This window comes from Thecamonas trahens (genome assembly GCF_000142905.1).
Source record: "Thecamonas trahens ATCC 50062 unplaced genomic scaffold supercont1.13, whole genome shotgun sequence".
NCBI classification, from domain to species: domain Eukaryota; order Apusomonadida; family Apusomonadidae; genus Thecamonas; species Thecamonas trahens.
Genome location: NW_013657667.1, coordinates 466,909 through 483,179, shown reverse-complemented (window position 1 = coordinate 483,179; position 16,271 = coordinate 466,909). Strand labels below are relative to the sequence as shown.

The window sequence follows — 16,271 nt, the reverse complement described above, 5'->3', positions numbered from 1 at the left end:
ATGTTTATCTCTTTCTCCTCCTCTCCCTTCTTCTCCTTTGCATCTCCTTCTTTCTTCTTCTTCTTCTTCTTCTTCTTCTTCTTCTTCTTCTTCCCTCTCCTCGCATACGCCATCGGTGACATAGAGTCGCTTCCTGTGAGCACGCGCTTCAGAGCAAGGTGCAAAACGACTTGGACGACGAGGTCGTCCGCTTCTTGCCGCGGGTCGGCTGGACGGCAAACGACTGCTTCTCGGCCTGGACTTGGGCTGGTGAAAGAAAGTCCATGTTGGTCTGTCCGGGCACTACGGCCGTCCGCGCCTTGGCCACCGCCGCCTCCACCAGATATTCAAACATGGGCCGGACGTTGACGTCGTCCTTGACCGAGATGCGGTAGAACTTAAGCCGAAGCTCCTGTGCCAGGGCCTCGGCCTCGTCGGGTGTCACCACCGACGAGTCGAGCAAATCAACTTTGTTCTGCACCAGCACGGCGGCAATGCCTGGCGCCTCGGCCTCGACCTTTGCCCGCCACGATCGGATGGCCTCGAACGAGTCGCGATCCGTAGTGGAAAAGGCGTAGACGCATGCACCAGCTCCGCGGTAGTAAGTCCGTGTCACAGCATCAAACTCCTCCTGTCCTGCCGTATCCCATAGCATCAGCCGGACCTCCTCACCCAGCGACTCGATGTACATGCTCTTCTCCAGAAAGTCAACTCCTATCGTCTTGCGGTAGTTGTCGGTGAAGAGTCCGCGGGCCACTCTCCGAATCATCGACGTCTTGCCCACGCCTCCATTGCCCACCACAATGACCTTGACCTCGGCTATTGTATCCCCCCCCCCCCCCAAGTCCGCCCAGTCCGACCAGTCCGACCAGTCCGACCAGCCCACCCGTCCACCCGTCCACCATACGCCATCGCCATCAGCCCGAGCAACCCACGCGATCGCACACACACACACACATATATATACACACACACACATACACATACACACATACACACATGCACAAAGTCCCATCCATGTCGTCCATGAGTACAGTCCAGGCCACCACCACCCACCACCACCTTCCCTCCACCCCACGCGTCTGCCTTCCCCCCCCCTCCCCCCCCCCCCCCACACACACACCCTCCTCCCTCCCTCCCTCCCTCCCCCCCTCTTCCCTCCGCAAAGACATACTGTCAAACTCCTCCTCCACCATGTCGTCCATCGTGCCCCTGCCACACAGTCCTGACTCTCACGCAACAGACAAGTACTGCTCGCCATCAGCAACTGCCGACTGCCGGCTGCTGGCACTGCCCCCCCCCCCTCCCCCCTTCCACCACCACACAGGCAGCCAGCCAAAAAGGAAAACGCGTGACCAACAAATGGCGCGTTGTGACCATCAGGGCAAGGTTTGGTTCGGAGAGACAGATTCGAAGAGATGGGCTTGGAGCGTGTGCTTCCATTGGCTGGCACTGTGTCGAGTCAGCAGACTACCGAGACCAGATAGAGACGTTCGATTGGAGCAAGTGAGACACTCGTCGAGGACTTTCTACCTCGAGGACCTCGTACGTAGTGGTATGGGTGTTCCTGGATTGGCAAAGTGGCTGGAGAACAAGTGCAAGAAGGCCTTTGAGCCATGTCGGGCAAAGACGGCAAAGGTTGCCGCTGGCCGGCTGTATCTCGACATGAACGGTGTCGTCCACAACGCGAGGACGCCAGAGGCTATCAAGGCCTACATCACCGGGCTCATCGATCGCATTGCTCCGAGTCAGCTCGTCTACTTTGCTCTCGATGGTGTCGCTCCGCGCGCCAAGATGGTTCAGCAGCGCGGCCGCCGGTTTGTCAAGGCCGACGATGCCGCCGATGAGCCGGCCTGGCGCCGCAGCGACTTTGACTCGAACCTCATTACTCCGGGCACACCGTTCATGGAGGGTGTTGAGGCCATGAGCCATAGACTCGCTGCCGAGCTCGCTGCCATCGCAAAGTATGCTCATCTCACTTTTATCGTCTCGGACTCGTCAGTTCCGGGCGAGGGCGAGCACAAGATCATGGAGTTTATCCGCGGCCAGCGCGCAGCGCCGGGCTACGATCCCAACCTCGTCCATGTCATCTACGGCTCGGATGCAGACATGTTTTTCCTCTCGCTCCTCACCGGCGAGCGCCATGTCTACGTCCTCCGTGAGAAGCCGCAGCGCCGGTCGGCGAGGTCGGCAGCCATCGCTCCAACTCTTCCGCCAATGACACTGGTCAACATCGCTACGCTGCGGGCCACTCTGGCAGCAGTGCTTGGCCAGGACGCCGCCGATCGCCTCCCCTTTGCCTTTGACTCCTCGGCCGCTATCACCGACTTTGTGCTTGTGCTCATGCTGGTCGGCAACGACTTTCTGCCTAGGGCGCCGACGCTCGACGCGTACTTTGGCGGGCTCAACACGCTTGTCACCGCGTACCTTGCCTCGCTACCGCTCATGGGCGGATTCATCTCGTCACCGGCAGGCACGGACTTGCCCGGCTCTATCTGTCCGTCGCGGCTGGGCATCTTCCTCACCGCGCTGGCCTCGGCCGAGGCAGCGTACCTGGCCGATCAGTTTGACGCCTCGCACTCGTGGGCTGCCGAGTACTACCGGGTCCGGTACCGGATCGACAGCGATGCCGAGCAGGCAGCGCTGGCGACGCGCATGGCCCGAGAGTACCTGTGCGGTCTCGCATGGACACTCGCCTACTACGTTCGCGGCGTGCCGTCGTGGAACTGGCACTACCCATTCCCGCACGCGCCGCTGGTGGCAGACATGGCGGCGGCCACCCGCGATGCGTCGATCGCAGACGCACTCGCCCTGGATCCCGCTCAACTTGGTGCGCCGCTGCCTGCGCTACTCCAGCTGATGTGTGTCCTTCCGCCATCGTCCGCAGACGCGGCACTTCCGCCGCAGCTGGCAGACCTAATGACTGCGCGTGACTCGCCGATCTCGCACATGTACCCGGTGCGCTTTGACCGCGACGCCGACGCGCGGTCGCGCGACTGGCAGGCCATCCCGCTTCTGCCGGCAGTGGACGTGCAGGCGGTGGCAGACGCAGCGGCTGACGCGCTGGCGCGCTCGCCGCTCTCGCCAACTGCCGCCAAGCGCAACACCCGCGGCGAGGCGCGGCTGTACGCATCACTTGCCAGCGGCGGCGTGCGGTTCGACGGCGAGACGCGCGCGATTTTGCTGCCAGGCGGCGGCGACATCAGCGGCCTGTTGCAGAACGCGCCGGTGGCACACTGCATGGTTGCCACAACGGCCGTTGACGAGTACGCCTTTGTGCCGCCGTCGCTAGCCCCGTCTCAAGTGGTCGTCGGCACGCTGCCCGGCGCCGACCCGTGGCCGGTAGTTGCGCTGCACGAGCGCGAGCTTGCGGCCAAGCGTGGCGAGCTCACATGCGGCAGTCTGCCGGTTCGCTGCTTTGGCTGCGGTGGCAAGGGTCACCGCGCCAAGCAGTGCGTCCCGATTGTGAGGCCGGCACTGCTGTGCAGCAATTGCGACAAGGCCGACGTAGTCGGCCACGCGTGCACGCCGCGTCGGACGGCCTCGCCTGACTCACTTGTTCCTCTGCATGACCCTCACGCGCCGATCATCGTCCTCCGCCCCTCGCTGCTAGCCTCGCCGTGGGTGTCGGGTGCGCTTGTGGCGGTCGGCGCGGCGGCCATAGCCGGTGCGGTTGTCTCCCTGGTCATGTGGCGCGGCCGGGCACTGCGGTCCTGAGCAGAGTTTACAGCCCGTCGCTACCGTCCCACCTCAGAGTGGTGCTTGCGGATGATGAGCTCGATGCGGCGCTTGAGGGCGTGCGTGTGCTGGGCAGCGATGGGGTCGTCGTCGTTGGCGAGCTCGGGCGCGCGCCGGCCGCTTCCATCGTCATCGTCGTCGCTCCCGCCGCGGGTCGACGAGCCGGACGATTCTTGGTCAACATCGTCGTCACCTCGTCGGTGACAACTAGCAGTGGACGAGAGGCTCGCAACAGCATCCTCCAGCCGCTGCATTCTTTTCCCGAGTGCCACCATCTGCTCGCGCATAAACAGCAACGAGTCGGCCACATCGTGCGATGGCGCCAGCTCGACCAGCAGCGCGCTCGTGGTCCGTCCGGCTCGCGCCGACCCGGCCTCGCCGCTGAGCGCCGCCTGACTATCCGGCGGCGTAGCGCCCATCGAGAGCCGGCGAAGCGAGCTGGTGCTTGCCGGCCGCGGCCGAGGCGCAAAGCTCGCGCTCGTCGACGGGAGAGGGTGCGAGGGGACGACGGCAGACGCGCCGCGGAGTGGCGGATCCTGGAGCGCCGAGAGCTTGGCCGATAGCTGGGAGAGCGGCGAGAGCTGTCCCATGTGGGTGACTAGCTGGGTCGGCTGGGTCATTTGCGAGCCTGATGGTGGGCTTGTCGCCTGCCGCAGCAGTGTCCGCTTCCGCTTTCGCTCCCGTGGCGATGGCGGAAGCGGTTGATCGGCGCGTCTTTGCCGATCAGTCAAACTGCGGCTTTTTCCGACACCACCTGCCGCCAGGAAGCCTCCGCGCGACTGGCCATGCGAGGCAGACGACGAAGGCATCGGCTCGAGTGCTAGCGTGTGCGGTGCAGGAAGTGATCGCGAAGTATTAAAGCCGAGCATGGACGGGTGGGGAGTGTTGATGGTGGAGCGGAGGGCACGAGTCAGCTGGCGAGCAGTCGCGCTGTTCGCGATCAGACTGGTTGCTTTCATTGGGGCGGATTTGGGGAACGAAAGGCGGACGTTGTCACGAGCCGGGCGTGGCGGCGATGTGTGTCTGGAGCTTGGTGCGGATGGAAGGGATGGAGAGGAGGCCAGCGACAAGCTGCTCAATGTCGCCATCTGAGCGTGCGGGCGAGGCCGCGGGCGGGGCGGCTGGAGCCGCGGCGGCGTCGAGGCGCTGCTGGAGCGAGACAATGGTGGCAGCCTGCTTCTCGATCTGAGACTGCATGTGGGTGATGATGCGGGTAAACTTGGCGACGAGCTCGTGCTCGCGCTTCTTCCACAGCTCGTCGATGTGCGACTTGGGAACGACGTCGGCGGAGAGCGCGGCTTCGAGGTTGGCCACCTGCGAGCGGAGAGCACGGTTAGCGGCGATGAGCTCGCGCGAGTCTGCGCGAGCCGGCGAGGCGAGCAAGCCCGAGGAGCGCAAGGAGGGGTGGATCGTGGTAAGACCCGTGGTGCGGCCAGTGGAGGCGAGGAGCTGGACCTCATCGTCGCCGAGGACGACCTCCTCTTCGTAGTACTCGTACTCGGGCTCTAGCGCTCCGGCCGAGGTAGCGCCGCCAGCAGCGGCGGGAGCGCGCGACTTGCGGGCTGAGCTCGGCGGCGGCGAGTAGGTTCGGGCAGCGAGGTTGCGATCAAACGAGGACGAGGCAGCGAGAGCGGGCGGGAGCGGCAGCGCCTGCTGTATCGGCTTGGGCGGCTCGCCGGAGAAGGCGTCGGTGACGTTGACGCGCGCGCGGGTCCGAACTGACATGGCGCGGGTGGCAAAAAGGCAGGTGGAGATGGACTCTTCGTAGTTGTAGACGGTGGGGCAGATTGTGGCGACAAGGCAGGTCTTGGTGTTGCCGCCGAGCGAGTCTGTAAGGATGCGGGTGAGCTTACAGTTGCGGTAGGGGATGTGGCGGTCGGGCTTGCGCTCGGAGAGGGCGGCGACGCAGTTTCCGAGCGCACAGAGCGACTGGTTGATGCGCTTAGCCTCGCGAAGGCGCTGGCCGTCTGAGCCGGACTTTGAGACCCGCTCCGAGCCTGCAAGGTCGACGAGGGTGAGGAGGCCGGACTTGACCGGGCGAAGGCCGCCGGCGTTGGGCGAGCCGGGAAGCGGCGCGATGGGGCGCTGCTCGACCGAGATGAAGACGATGACATGCGAGCGCGACGACGTCTTGTTCATGTACGTCTGCGAAATGGCGCGATTCTTGAAGGCCTCCTGGATGAGGACGAGGGCGTCAAAGGGCGAGGCGACGGCGATGCGCTGCATGCCCTCGACAAAGACGCCGGACTCGGGGTCCTCACGGACAGCCATGTTGGCCTTGTCGAGGTCAAACAGGTCCATGACATACTCCATGTAGATCTCAAGGCACGAGATGGCGACGCGGAACTCGGTCGTCTCCTTGCACGCGTTGATGTGCTCAAAGACGTGGTCGATAGCCCGCGGAATGACGCCGCACTTTTCAAAGTAGTTTGGATCGCCGCTCCGCTCCACGGTCTCTTCGGGCCCAAACACGGTGTACGTCTTGCCCGAGCCCGTCTGCCCGTACGCCATGACGGTGCCGTTGAAGCCTGCAAGGACCTGGTCGACGACGGGCGCGGCGACGGCGGCATACATGTCATCCTGGGTCGCCTGCGGGCCCAGGACGGCGTCGGCGCGGAACTCGCGCGAGTCAAACAGCGGCTGGCTGAGCGAGATGGCCCTGTTGTTTGCTGCCACCTTGACGCCCACCACCAGATCATCTTGCGTCCGTGCGTTGGAGAGGTCCTCGTCGATGGTGGGGCGGACGCGGAGAACGACCTTGACCCTTTCCGAGGCGTTGTTGGTGTTGGCCTGCGGAGCCGTGCCTGCTGTGCGCGAGTATCGCAGCTGGTGGACCGACATGAGTATGTGTAGGTATGTATGTATGCGTATGTATGTATGTATGTATGTATGCGTGTGTGTGTGTGTATGTGTGTGTATGTGTGTGTGTGGTGGAGTGTGTGGGTGCAGTCGACGGGTGCTCTGTTTGGCGCCAAGCCGTGTGCAACCACCACGGCAACAGCGCAGTGTTGGGGACAAGGAGATCGATGGGGAGGGAGCGAGAGGGCTGACAGTTGATCGATGATGAGTCGGTTTAACACACCCACAACCCCAAGCGCCACACAGCGTGTCGACCATTCAAGGCGACAGCGGCGGCAGGGCTGCAGGACGTGCTGCAGCGCTTACTCCTCGTCCTGCTGGGCCTTGAGGTACTCCTGGAGGACGTCAAGGGCGTGCGACTGGACGCCGTAGTCACGGATGACCACGCACGAGCAGGCAACCTCCTTGCGGGGCTGGCCCTCGGCGTCGAGCTTGCAGAGGCCGGCCCAGAGGCCGAGCTCCTTGTTCGACTCCACCTGGATGAGCTGGATCTGGTGCTCGTTGCAGAGTGCCGAGACGAGCTTGGTGTACGCCGGCTCCGAGCAGTTGGAGGCGAGGAGGCACAGGTGGGCCTCCTTGCGGTCCAGGGCGCGGACAGCCTCGCGGAGGCCGCGGGCGAGCCCGTCGTGGATGAGCGCGTTGCGCAGGACGACCTTGAGGGCGTCCATGGGGTCCATGGGGCCGGTCTCAACCTGCTCAACCTCCTCCATCACCTCGGTGTCAATAGCAACGACGTCTCCGTTCTCAGCCATGTTTGGTTGTGAAGTTCCTCGACTGTAATCACCACGTCTTGCTGTGAGTCATCCCGCTCTGCACCATGCCCATCCTCCCCGTCTCCCAGCATGCGACAAAGTCATACAAACACGGAAATCAAACAATCCGTGTTGGCCACCGCCACACACTCCCTGCTCCCACTCTTGCCTTCCTCGCCAAGGCCCCACACCCATGTTGGCGGAGTGCATACAGTGTATGCATGCTCCGAGTGGTGGTGGTGGTGGTGGGGGCAGTAGTGGGTGTGGTGATGGGTTCAGTCCGCGCCTTGCTATCGTGCCAGTACGTACCTAGTCGAATAGAAATGTGTCCTTCGCTGGCATAATTTGGACCGTAGTCGCCATTCACAGAACGAGTTGAACGAAGCGAAGCAGCAACGGGTTGGCCAATCAATTTTTTTCCACCCAGCCACCCCCCACCCCCCACCTCCTGCTGTTTGTTCTCGAATGACGCACGAATTGCTTGATTACCGATTGCGACCGAACCCTTGTGGCGGTCACTCGACTTGGTTCTTCTCCGTCGGCCATGGCATCGGCAGACGAAAGCCCTCACCCAGATGTACAGGCTTTCATGACCGCCTTTACACCCGAAGCAGTGCCGGTGGCGTCATCTGATGAGAGCCCGTCACCTGGAGTGGCGGGTGTGCAGCTTGCACCGGTGACAGGCGCCCCAGCTGCCCCAGCTGGTGTCCCAGCTGCTGCAGCGTCGCCGACGTCGTCCGTCTCGTCAGCAACGTCCTCGCTGCTCGACGCCGCCGTGGAGCCAGCGCCTCTGCCTACAACGAGCATCAGCTCGCCCGCCTCCCAGGTCTCACTCTTTGACGAGCTTGCACCGCACTTTGCTCTCTCTGCTCCTGCTGCTGACCCGCAGCCTCCGCCAGCGACTCCCGCCGTTCCACAGGTACGCTCTCAGAGGTGTTCTTCCGGTCTCTCTCCCCCCTCCCCCCCTCCCCCCCTCTCCTCCCCCCCCTCCCCCCTCTCCAACCACATCTGGATTGTGGCCATGTCTTTGCATTTTCTCTCCCTATCTCGGTTCCTGCCTTCCCCTGCCCTCCCCCACTGCTCTCCTCCCTTCTGCGTTCCCTCCCACACTTACCTTCCTGGAACGTGGGGTCCGACCCGCGCATGCTGTCGAACACAGCCGCTGGGAGATCTGGCCTTCCTCGACGGGCACACGGCCGTCGCAGCACCGGAGCCTTCCGCTGCCGCGCCTGCCGCTACCGCGCCTGCTGCCACGCCTACACCTGCCACGCCTACACCTGCGGCGCCTGCACCTGCTGTGGCGGCCAGCCCACCACAGCATGATGTGCTCCTCCAGCAGCAGCACTACCTGATGGAGCAACAGCGAGCTGCACAGCTCGCCAAGCAGCAGCGCGATCTCGAGGAGCAGACCCGCAAGCTCGAAGAGCTGAAGCGACAGAGTACCATGCTCGAGGCCGAGATGGCGCAGCGTCAAGCCGCTGCTGCAAACTCCACCCCTGCTCCCGCCGCCACCCCCGCCCCCGCGCCCACTCCCGCCGCAGCCCCCACTCCCGCCGCAGCCCCCACTCCCGCCCCAGTCCAGCTCGCCCCGGTCTCTGACGAGCAGCTCGCGCTGCAGCGGCAGATGGCACAGTTGGAGGAGGAGCGCCGCAAGGCCCAGGAAGAACGCCTCAAGTTCCAGCAAGAGATGCGCAAGATGGAAGAGGAGCGCCGGAGGGCCGAAGAGGAGCGCCGCAAGGCCGAGGAGGCCCGGCAGCAAGCCCCTCCACCGGCCATCGACGCGCCGCCGTCGTTCGAGCCTGCACCACCGTCATTCCAGCCTGCACCACCGTCGTTTGAGGTTGCGCCACCGTCGTTTGAGCCTGTGGCACCGTCGTTTGAGCCTGCGACACCGGCTGTTCCGGCCTTTCAGCCGCAGCATCCCCCGGTGCTGGGCCACGCACCACACCTGTCGCAGACGCAGCCGCAGCCGCAGCTGCAGCAGCCGTCGGCGCAGGCTCCGGCCTACTTTCCACCAGCAGCCGGCGCGTTCACTCCCACCGGTCTGGCGTCGTTCTCGCCGGCGCCACTCCCAGGATCGGCCAACCCGGCACTTGCAGGGCAGATGCCGTACACCCTGCCATCGTCTGCAGCGCCGTCGAGCACGGCACCCGCGGCCGCGGCCGCGCCGACCGGAGCTGCCGCCTCTCCGTTCAACTACGCCAACCTTGACCTGACCAAGTACACCCAGCCGACCGGGTCTGTGGCGATGCGGACGACCCGGCCCGAATCTGACTCGGGCTCGTCGGCGTCGTCAGCCGAGTACTACTCGTACTCGTTCGACGCCGCTGACTACGGAGGAGTTCCGGCTGGCGCAGGTGGCTCGGACGGCTTTGACATGGACGCCGAGGCCGAGTGCCACGGTAAGGTCTCGGACATCGAGAACTGGAAGTACGCCCAGCTCCGTGACACCATCAACAACTGCACCCACCCAAGGCGCTCGAGGCGGCCACGCTTGAGATCGCCATTCGCGAGGCCGACGGCCGCTTACCTGACAACCACAAGGTCGGCACGGTGTGGAAGCCGCCGAAGGAGCTGCCGCCGTTCTGGGAGGAGCGGACCGCGCCCGACGGCCGCGTCTACTATGTCGACCACAACTCGCGGAAGACCACGTTTGAGGACCCGCGCCTCAATCCCGACAACTACCCGGACCGCAACGCGCCGCGTGTGCAGCCCGCCGCCACCTCGGTCCCGTCGTACTCGTTCGAGGACCCGTCAGCCCCGCAGCGCATCCACGTCCGTCGCAGGCGCAAGTCCAAGCCCAAGAAGAAGAAGAAGAAGAAGGACAAGTCCAAGTCCAAGTCCAAGTCCAAGGCAAAGGCAAAGGACATGCCCGCGCCTGTCGCGGGATACCAGCCGCAGCCACTTGCGGGCTACCCGGGCCTCTCATCCTCACCGTATGGCGCTGCCGCCCCTGCGCCCAGCTCGTACACCTCTTACCCCGGCCTTTACCCGTCGTCGACACCCGCGTCGTCGGTCTACCCTATGCCGTCGATGCCGACGACGACGCCAGGCCACCCACCCAGATCTGCCACAACCTCCGCTCCTGCCCCCGCCCCCACCTCGTCCTCGAACCCCTATGCGCATCTCTTCCCACAAGCGTAAAACGACAGTGCGTGAAAGGCCGAGGAAGAGCCCACCCCGCCCCGTCACACCGGGCCTGTGGCACGCGCACCGCTGACCGGGCAGCGTGTGACTAACTTGCTCGCGAGCAACTCACACTCCACCCCACGCGTATGGCTCTCCACCGGGTCATACTTGGCCTGGGCCTGGTGGCTGCACTACTTGTACTCACCACCCAGGGCTCCATTGTACTCGACTCGTCAGGTACATGGGGCTCCGGCGTTGTTGTCCAGCATACACCAGTTCTTGCCCGCGCATGCGACGTAGACACCACATGGGAGCTCTGGTGTCGCGCAAGCGTTTGGCCTCCCACCTCGACCAAGACCCTCTTCTCACAAAGCGCAGAGGGCGAGTCTGGAGACACAAACTTCCTAGTTGCCGTATGTATACCCCCTTCCTCCCCCCCCCCCCCCCCCCTCCCCCCCCTCCTCTTCCTGTCCCAGAGCTCTGCCCCGTCGTCGGTCCACCTTCATGTCGCTTCGTTCTGGCAATCGTCACCCCCTTTCCACTTGCCGTTGTCATTCAGCGCTCCGCAAGGCTGCTGGCGGCAAGGAGGCGATAGCCTTTCAAGCTACCTTCTGTATTGGTCATTGTCCATCCCCCCTCCTCCCCCCCCCCCCCTCCCCCCCCTCTCTCTCCCCGTGATTCGTTCACTCTGGGCATGGCTTGGCATGGTGGCGCAGTTGCAGCAAAGCTACTTGCAAGCCGTGGCGCACTTTCGGCCGCTGGCCAAATTGGAGAAGCTTTTTTTTGGGTGTGGTGCGAGTTTTTTTTTGTCACGACAACTCACGGCTCACGGCAATGTGGATCCATGACTACAGCTCGAGATTCAAGACTCTGGCGTACCGCGAGTGTTTGGGGAGGACGGGGCAGGCTCCAACAACTATGCAACATTTCCCGCAGCGGCTCCGGTGACGGTGGGCGCGTGGGTTCACCTGGCTCTGGTTCATGAGTCCTCTCTTTCCCGGTTCTCACTCTACCGAAACGGCGTGTACATGGCGTCTGCGAGCTACTCGGGCACGTTTTGCGACGGTGGAGCCGAGACTCGATTTGTGGTGGGCAACGAGGACAATGCTCGTTCAGGTGCCGATGTTCAGGTGGCCGAGATCCGGGTCTGGAACTTTGCTCGCTCGCCGGCGGAAGTCGCCGCCGACTACCAGTACGTGCTCTCGGGCGGCGAGGCTGGGCTCATCGGGTACTGGCAGCTCAACGCGGCAGCCGAATGGTATCCGGACCGCTCGCCCACAGGTGCTGCTGCGGCGGCGACCGGAGTCCCGCTCCCGCGAGTCGAGCCGAGCCTGCCGCTCGCCGGCGCCAATGTCTCGCGCGACTTTTCGGCCGGGTTTACCTTTGGCGTCTCGCCCGCACCCGCGCCGGCGCTCGCCATCACCGGCGACCTCACCATCGAGTTTTGGATCTGCCTCGAGACCACGATAGCGCCGAGTGACCTGCTCAAGCATGTTTTTATCGTCTCACACGCCGCCATTGGCGAGTCGTCTGCTACCAACTTTTTGTACAAGGTCGCGGTAGACAACACAGGCTTGTACTTTTTCCACGAGACTGGTAGCGGCAGCAACCATTACTTTGTTCCATCGCCGGCAGTCCACCTCCCGCGCGCGATCTGGACCCATGTTGCGGTGGTCCGCGACGTTACCGGAGCCGGTTCTGTCCTCTTTTACATCAACGGCGCACACGTCGCCACAGTTGGGTCGACATCAGGCGCGACCGGTGGCGGCGACGGGCGCCTCTACGTCGGCGTTGACGCCAACCGTAATTTTTACATCCCACCATTCCGGCTCGCCGACTTGCGAATCTGGTCAACAGCACGGAGGCCAAGCGAGATTTCCGAATACTATGCGGCTCGGCTGCCTACACCGGCAGCTCAGCCCGGCCTTGAGCTCTACCTTGCGTTCGACGCCATGTCGGCCGTGGTCGTCGAGCCGGACCTCTCTGCGAACGGCATTGGTCTGGATTTCAACATTGACGGTGGGAGCGCAGTTCCGCCGGCGTACTCGACCGTCGAGCCACCTGTCTCCCACTACCCGCCACCGCCACCATCACCTCCGCTGCCACCCCCTCCGCCGCCGCCCGGTCTGCCACCGGCCTCTCCACCACCGCCGCCCACTCTGCCACCGACCTCTCCGCCACCGCCACCACTTGCAGTGTGCCGACCGCTGTGCGCTGGCGGAGCGATGTGTGGGAGCGATGGGGCATGCGTCTGCCTGGCTAGCTACAACGCCAGCTCGCCAGCACCAGAAGCGGGGACTGACCCGGCATGCGTGTCGGCTTGGGAAGCGGCGTCAGGCATGGTCTGGGGAGGCGGCGGTGACGATGCCGCGGAGGCGGCTTCGCGAACGCTGCTGATGGCGCGAGGCGTGGGCTCGCCGATGGCGTTTTCGATCTACTGGGTCATTGTCGTGGCGCTCGTTGTGGGCAACAAGACGGTATATCATCGACGCGACAACCTGCGGCTCCGGGCAGAGCTCTTCCTTGCGCTCGACACCGAGTCGTATGGCCAGTTCGTGATGCAGACGCACTCGTTGCTCTCGCCGTGGCGGGTCCACCCCGAGGCGTGGGTTGGGCGCACGCCGCGGCGGGTGGCGCTTGTCGGAGAGGTTGTGGCGGTGGCGGCGCTTGTCTCATTGCTGGTGTATATCAACGAGGAGCTGGTGACGAGCGGAGCGACGAATCTAGGCTGGCTGGGACTGTTTGCCACACTCGCCGCGTCGTCGCTCGGTCATGCGCTTGGGTGGACCGGGACTGTGTGGTCGTTCCGGCTGATGAGCTCCAGCTGGCCCAACTTGCCGCGAGCACGAATTTACGCGTGCGCCGGAGTGGCCATCAGTGTCGTCGGAGCGTCGGGCGTGGTGCTGGCGGTCGGCAACGCAGTCTCGGGTGCGAAACAGCTGGTGGCCAACCTCGTACTCACCGCGGTGGCGTTGGTGTGGCTGTGGCTGGTATGGGAGCCTGTGCTCCTCGCAATCCGGCTCTTTGTGGAGAAGGAGCTACTTTACATCACCTGCCTGCAGTCGTCGCATTGGCGGTTGCAGGGCAAGAAAGAAGGCGGCGCCGGTGGCGAGTTTGTCGACGAGACCCTGTCGGTGGCGTCGACGGTCCTCGACCTTGTGCCGTCCGACGACGGGTCGCCAGCCGGGACGATATCGACGTCGCACATGGTCTCAACGCGGCAGCACAGCCATCTACCACTGGCGCTAGTGGGCGATCCGTTCACTTCGGTTGGGGCGCTGTCACACTCGTCGGGGTGGGTCCACGACGCCAGCCACCCAGACACGGTTGAAATGCTCATCCAGCAGCAGGAGATGGAGATTGAGCTCACCATCCTTGCCCCCATCAAGAACGCAGAAGTGCGCCGCCAGGCCTCGCTCTCACAGCTGGGGCCGGGCGGCGTGATGCCGAAAGTGGCTCCAACTAGCGAGCTGCCGCCAAAGGCGCCGTGCAATAGCGGCGAAGGCATTGGTCCGTCGGCTGGCGCAGGCGCGGGTGCGGGCAACCACGGCCCGCCGCGGCCGGCGCGGCGCCGGACGTCGTCGGCAGCGTCGGGCATGGGTTCATCGGGCCCCGAGTCGTCGCGCCTCTCGCACTCTCCCGACGACGCGCTCCTCTCGTCGACCGATGGCAACGCAGTCGATCTCGCGCCGCTGGCCGAGATCTACGGCTCCGGCTCGGAGACACAATCGCCTCTCGAGCCTTTTCCGCCAACCGTTGCCTTCCCGCACTACTCCGCCGATACCAACCAGGGCCATGATGGCAATCCATCGAGCCCCGACGGCGCGGCGCAGTAAAACTATCAAAAGTAGTAGCAGTCCTGCGAGACGCGGCCGACGTAGCGGGCGTGGTCGAAGCGGGTGTACCCGCTCGGCGTCGCCGCCACGGCGCTGGCCGGCGTCCAGTCCAGCGCCGACGCCCGTTTCCGCGGCAGGCCCACCGCACTTTCGCCGCCGTCGCCGGCACTCTGACCAGCTCTTCCCGCATCGACGACCTCAATGCCATGGCCATCACCGTCACCATCGTCGCCGTCGTCATCACCACGTCGGCGCTTTCCTCGCCCGCCGACACTGGCGACTTCCACCAGCGGAGCAGCCTCCATAGCCACCACGCCATCCGATCCATCATCCATGCCCATGCCCATGCCCACGCCCATGTCCATGCCCATGCCCATGCCCATGCCCATGTCCGTCGACTCGCTCGGCCCTGCCAAGTCACTACCACCGGCTATGCTCTGCCGTCCAGCACCACCACTTGCTGCGCCATGACTGAGACCGGCGGCCATCACGAAAGAAGCGGGCGGCGACATGGCCATGCCCACCGTGGCCGAGCCACCGTCCATGACAGCAATATATATGTCTAAAGATAAAGTGTGTGTGTGTGTGTGTGTGTGTGTGTGTGTGTGTGTGTGTGTGTGTGGACGAGTGGTGGTAGTGGTGATGGTAGTGGCGGTGGTGGTGGTGGTCGTCGTGGTCGTGGTGATCGTGGTTGGCTGACCGCTCCCTGTGGTTGGCTGACCGCTCCCTGTGGCCAGGCAGTCAGTCCAAGCAGGACCTGCCAGCTGGGCAGCAGGAAAGACATGACATCAGACAAGGAACAAGGTACGATAGTGGCTAGACAGCGTTGCTCCACACATCACATCAACCTCCATCCCCCATCATCCCCCCCCTCGCCGGTATCCGTCGCCCACCCCCACCCCTTTGTACCTCACCCGACAGGAGACAGCACACCTCACTCCCACGTGTCACCGTCTCACCCTCTCCCTCTCACACACCAACACAGTCATCATGCGCAGACATCAGCTGCTTCACCCGTCGACGCTCCACCGTATGCGGCAGCTTATCAAGGGCGGGACGGCCGAGAAGCCGCAGTGGCTCGACTTGGTCTCGGCTCACCCTCCGGCACGGAGGCCACGGACTCGCAAGCCGCGGGCTGCTTGGCGTTCTCCTCTTGATCCCTTTGCCACCTCGCCTGCTGCTACAAGGGCTGCCACTGCTTCTTCCATTGCGGGTGCTCCCTCGGCGACAAAGCTCTTTGCCGCTGCAAAGTCCGCCGGCATCGCTCCGCCCTCGTCGGCTGCTACCGCCTCGGTGGCCGCGACAGCTGCTGCGCCGGGCTCTGGCTCGGTCGATGCTGCTGTTTCCGGCATCAAGGCCCTGCTCTCGGCCGGCTCGGCTGGCGCTGCAGCAAAGAAAGCTCAGGCTGCCGCCGTGGCTGCTGCGTCCGGAGGCGATGCTGCTGCCGCCGTCGCCGACGCCGCGCAGATTGTGGCGCCAGCCGGCGAAGAGTACGACGCCTTTTGCGCCCATGTCGATGCCTCGGGCCTCGACATGGACAAGGAGGCCATGGACGCGTGGTTCTCGGCCATGCAGGTCCGCCAGCGGGTGTACGCGCCGATCGAGGCGCTCGGCGACGAGCTCGTCGCCCGCGCACGCGACATGGTGACTGCCGCCACCGCCGACGACGATGCTGCTCCGCTGCCGCCGGCCGATGTGGCCCTCCTTGTTGACGAGACGCTCGAGGAGCACGGCCCGGCCCTTCTCGCCCACGTCTTTGACGACCTCGACGCCGACACCATCAAGTCGCGCTCGCTCGACCTCATCTTTGCCTACTTTACCGGCCCGCAGGCCTCGGGCGCCCCGCCCACCGACGCCGATCGCAAGGAGCGCTTCGCCAACCTCCTCTTTGCCTACCGCGAGCAGCAGCGCCAGCCGCGGACCTCACCCGCCTCCCCGCCCGCCTCTAAGTAGCAACAAACCCCGCACCCCCCCCCCC

At 64.4% G+C, this 16,271-nt stretch overlaps 7 protein-coding genes across 7 annotated transcripts; 3 read left to right on the top strand and 4 right to left on the bottom strand.

Moving 5' to 3' along the window:
* Positions 1–1,279, bottom strand: AMSG_03622 (Ras oncogene protein). The gene is made up of 2 exons (XM_013904510.1): positions 1,154–1,279; positions 1–798 (listed from the first exon to the last, which is right to left on the bottom strand). The coding sequence occupies exons 1-2, from the start codon at positions 1,182–1,184 to the stop codon at positions 149–151; spliced, it is 681 nt and encodes a 226-aa protein (XP_013759964.1). The 5' UTR covers positions 1,185–1,279; the 3' UTR covers positions 1–148.
* A 257-nt stretch (positions 1,280–1,536) lies between these two features.
* Positions 1,537–3,696, top strand: AMSG_03621 (5'-3' exoribonuclease 2; the record flags this gene model as incomplete). The annotated part of the gene is made up of 1 exon (XM_013904509.1): positions 1,537–3,696. One exon carries the CDS (start codon positions 1,537–1,539, stop codon positions 3,694–3,696), a length of 2,160 nt encoding a protein of 719 aa, XP_013759963.1.
* A 20-nt stretch (positions 3,697–3,716) lies between these two features.
* Positions 3,717–4,337, bottom strand: AMSG_03620 (uncharacterized protein; the record flags this gene model as incomplete). Its single annotated transcript, XM_013904508.1, has 1 exon — positions 3,717–4,337. The coding sequence occupies one exon, from the start codon at positions 4,335–4,337 to the stop codon at positions 3,717–3,719; it is 621 nt and encodes a 206-aa protein (XP_013759962.1).
* A 371-nt stretch (positions 4,338–4,708) lies between these two features.
* AMSG_03619 (kinesin motor domain-containing protein) lies at positions 4,709–6,558 on the bottom strand (the record flags this gene model as incomplete). The annotated part of the gene is made up of 1 exon (XM_013904507.1): positions 4,709–6,558. One exon carries the CDS (start codon positions 6,556–6,558, stop codon positions 4,711–4,713), a length of 1,848 nt encoding a protein of 615 aa, XP_013759961.1. The 3' UTR covers positions 4,709–4,710.
* A 212-nt stretch (positions 6,559–6,770) lies between these two features.
* On the bottom strand, positions 6,771–7,653 carry AMSG_03618 (40S ribosomal protein S12). The gene is made up of 2 exons (XM_013904506.1): positions 7,638–7,653; positions 6,771–7,350 (listed from the first exon to the last, which is right to left on the bottom strand). The coding sequence occupies exon 2, from the start codon at positions 7,326–7,328 to the stop codon at positions 6,879–6,881; it is 450 nt and encodes a 149-aa protein (XP_013759960.1). The 5' UTR covers positions 7,329–7,350; positions 7,638–7,653; the 3' UTR covers positions 6,771–6,878.
* A 264-nt stretch (positions 7,654–7,917) lies between these two features.
* On the top strand, positions 7,918–14,293 carry AMSG_11777 (uncharacterized protein; the record flags this gene model as incomplete). The annotated part of the gene is made up of 6 exons (XM_013904556.1): positions 7,918–8,247; positions 8,488–9,735; positions 9,828–10,357; positions 10,831–10,870; positions 11,312–12,520; positions 12,833–14,293. The coding sequence occupies 6 exons, from the start codon at positions 7,918–7,920 to the stop codon at positions 14,291–14,293; spliced, it is 4,818 nt and encodes a 1,605-aa protein (XP_013760010.1).
* A 990-nt stretch (positions 14,294–15,283) lies between these two features.
* AMSG_03614 (uncharacterized protein) lies at positions 15,284–16,246 on the top strand (the record flags this gene model as incomplete). Its single annotated transcript, XM_013904505.1, has 2 exons — positions 15,284–15,379; positions 15,527–16,246. 2 exons carry the CDS (start codon positions 15,284–15,286, stop codon positions 16,244–16,246), a joined length of 816 nt encoding a protein of 271 aa, XP_013759959.1.
* Between the last annotated feature and the right edge of the window lie 25 nt (positions 16,247–16,271).

Bases quoted from the DNA above. Each gene is read 5' to 3' on its own strand.
- AMSG_03622 (XM_013904510.1), bottom strand. From the start codon at position 1,184: ATGGACGACATGGTGGAGGAGGAGTTTGACA. The intron at 799-1,153 runs GTATGTCTTTGC...GGGATACAATAG, and splicing joins GGTGGAGGAGGAGTTTGACA to CCGAGGTCAAGGTCATTGTG.
- AMSG_03618 (XM_013904506.1), bottom strand. From the start codon at position 7,328: ATGGCTGAGAACGGAGACGTCGTTGCTATTGACACCGAGGTGATGGAG.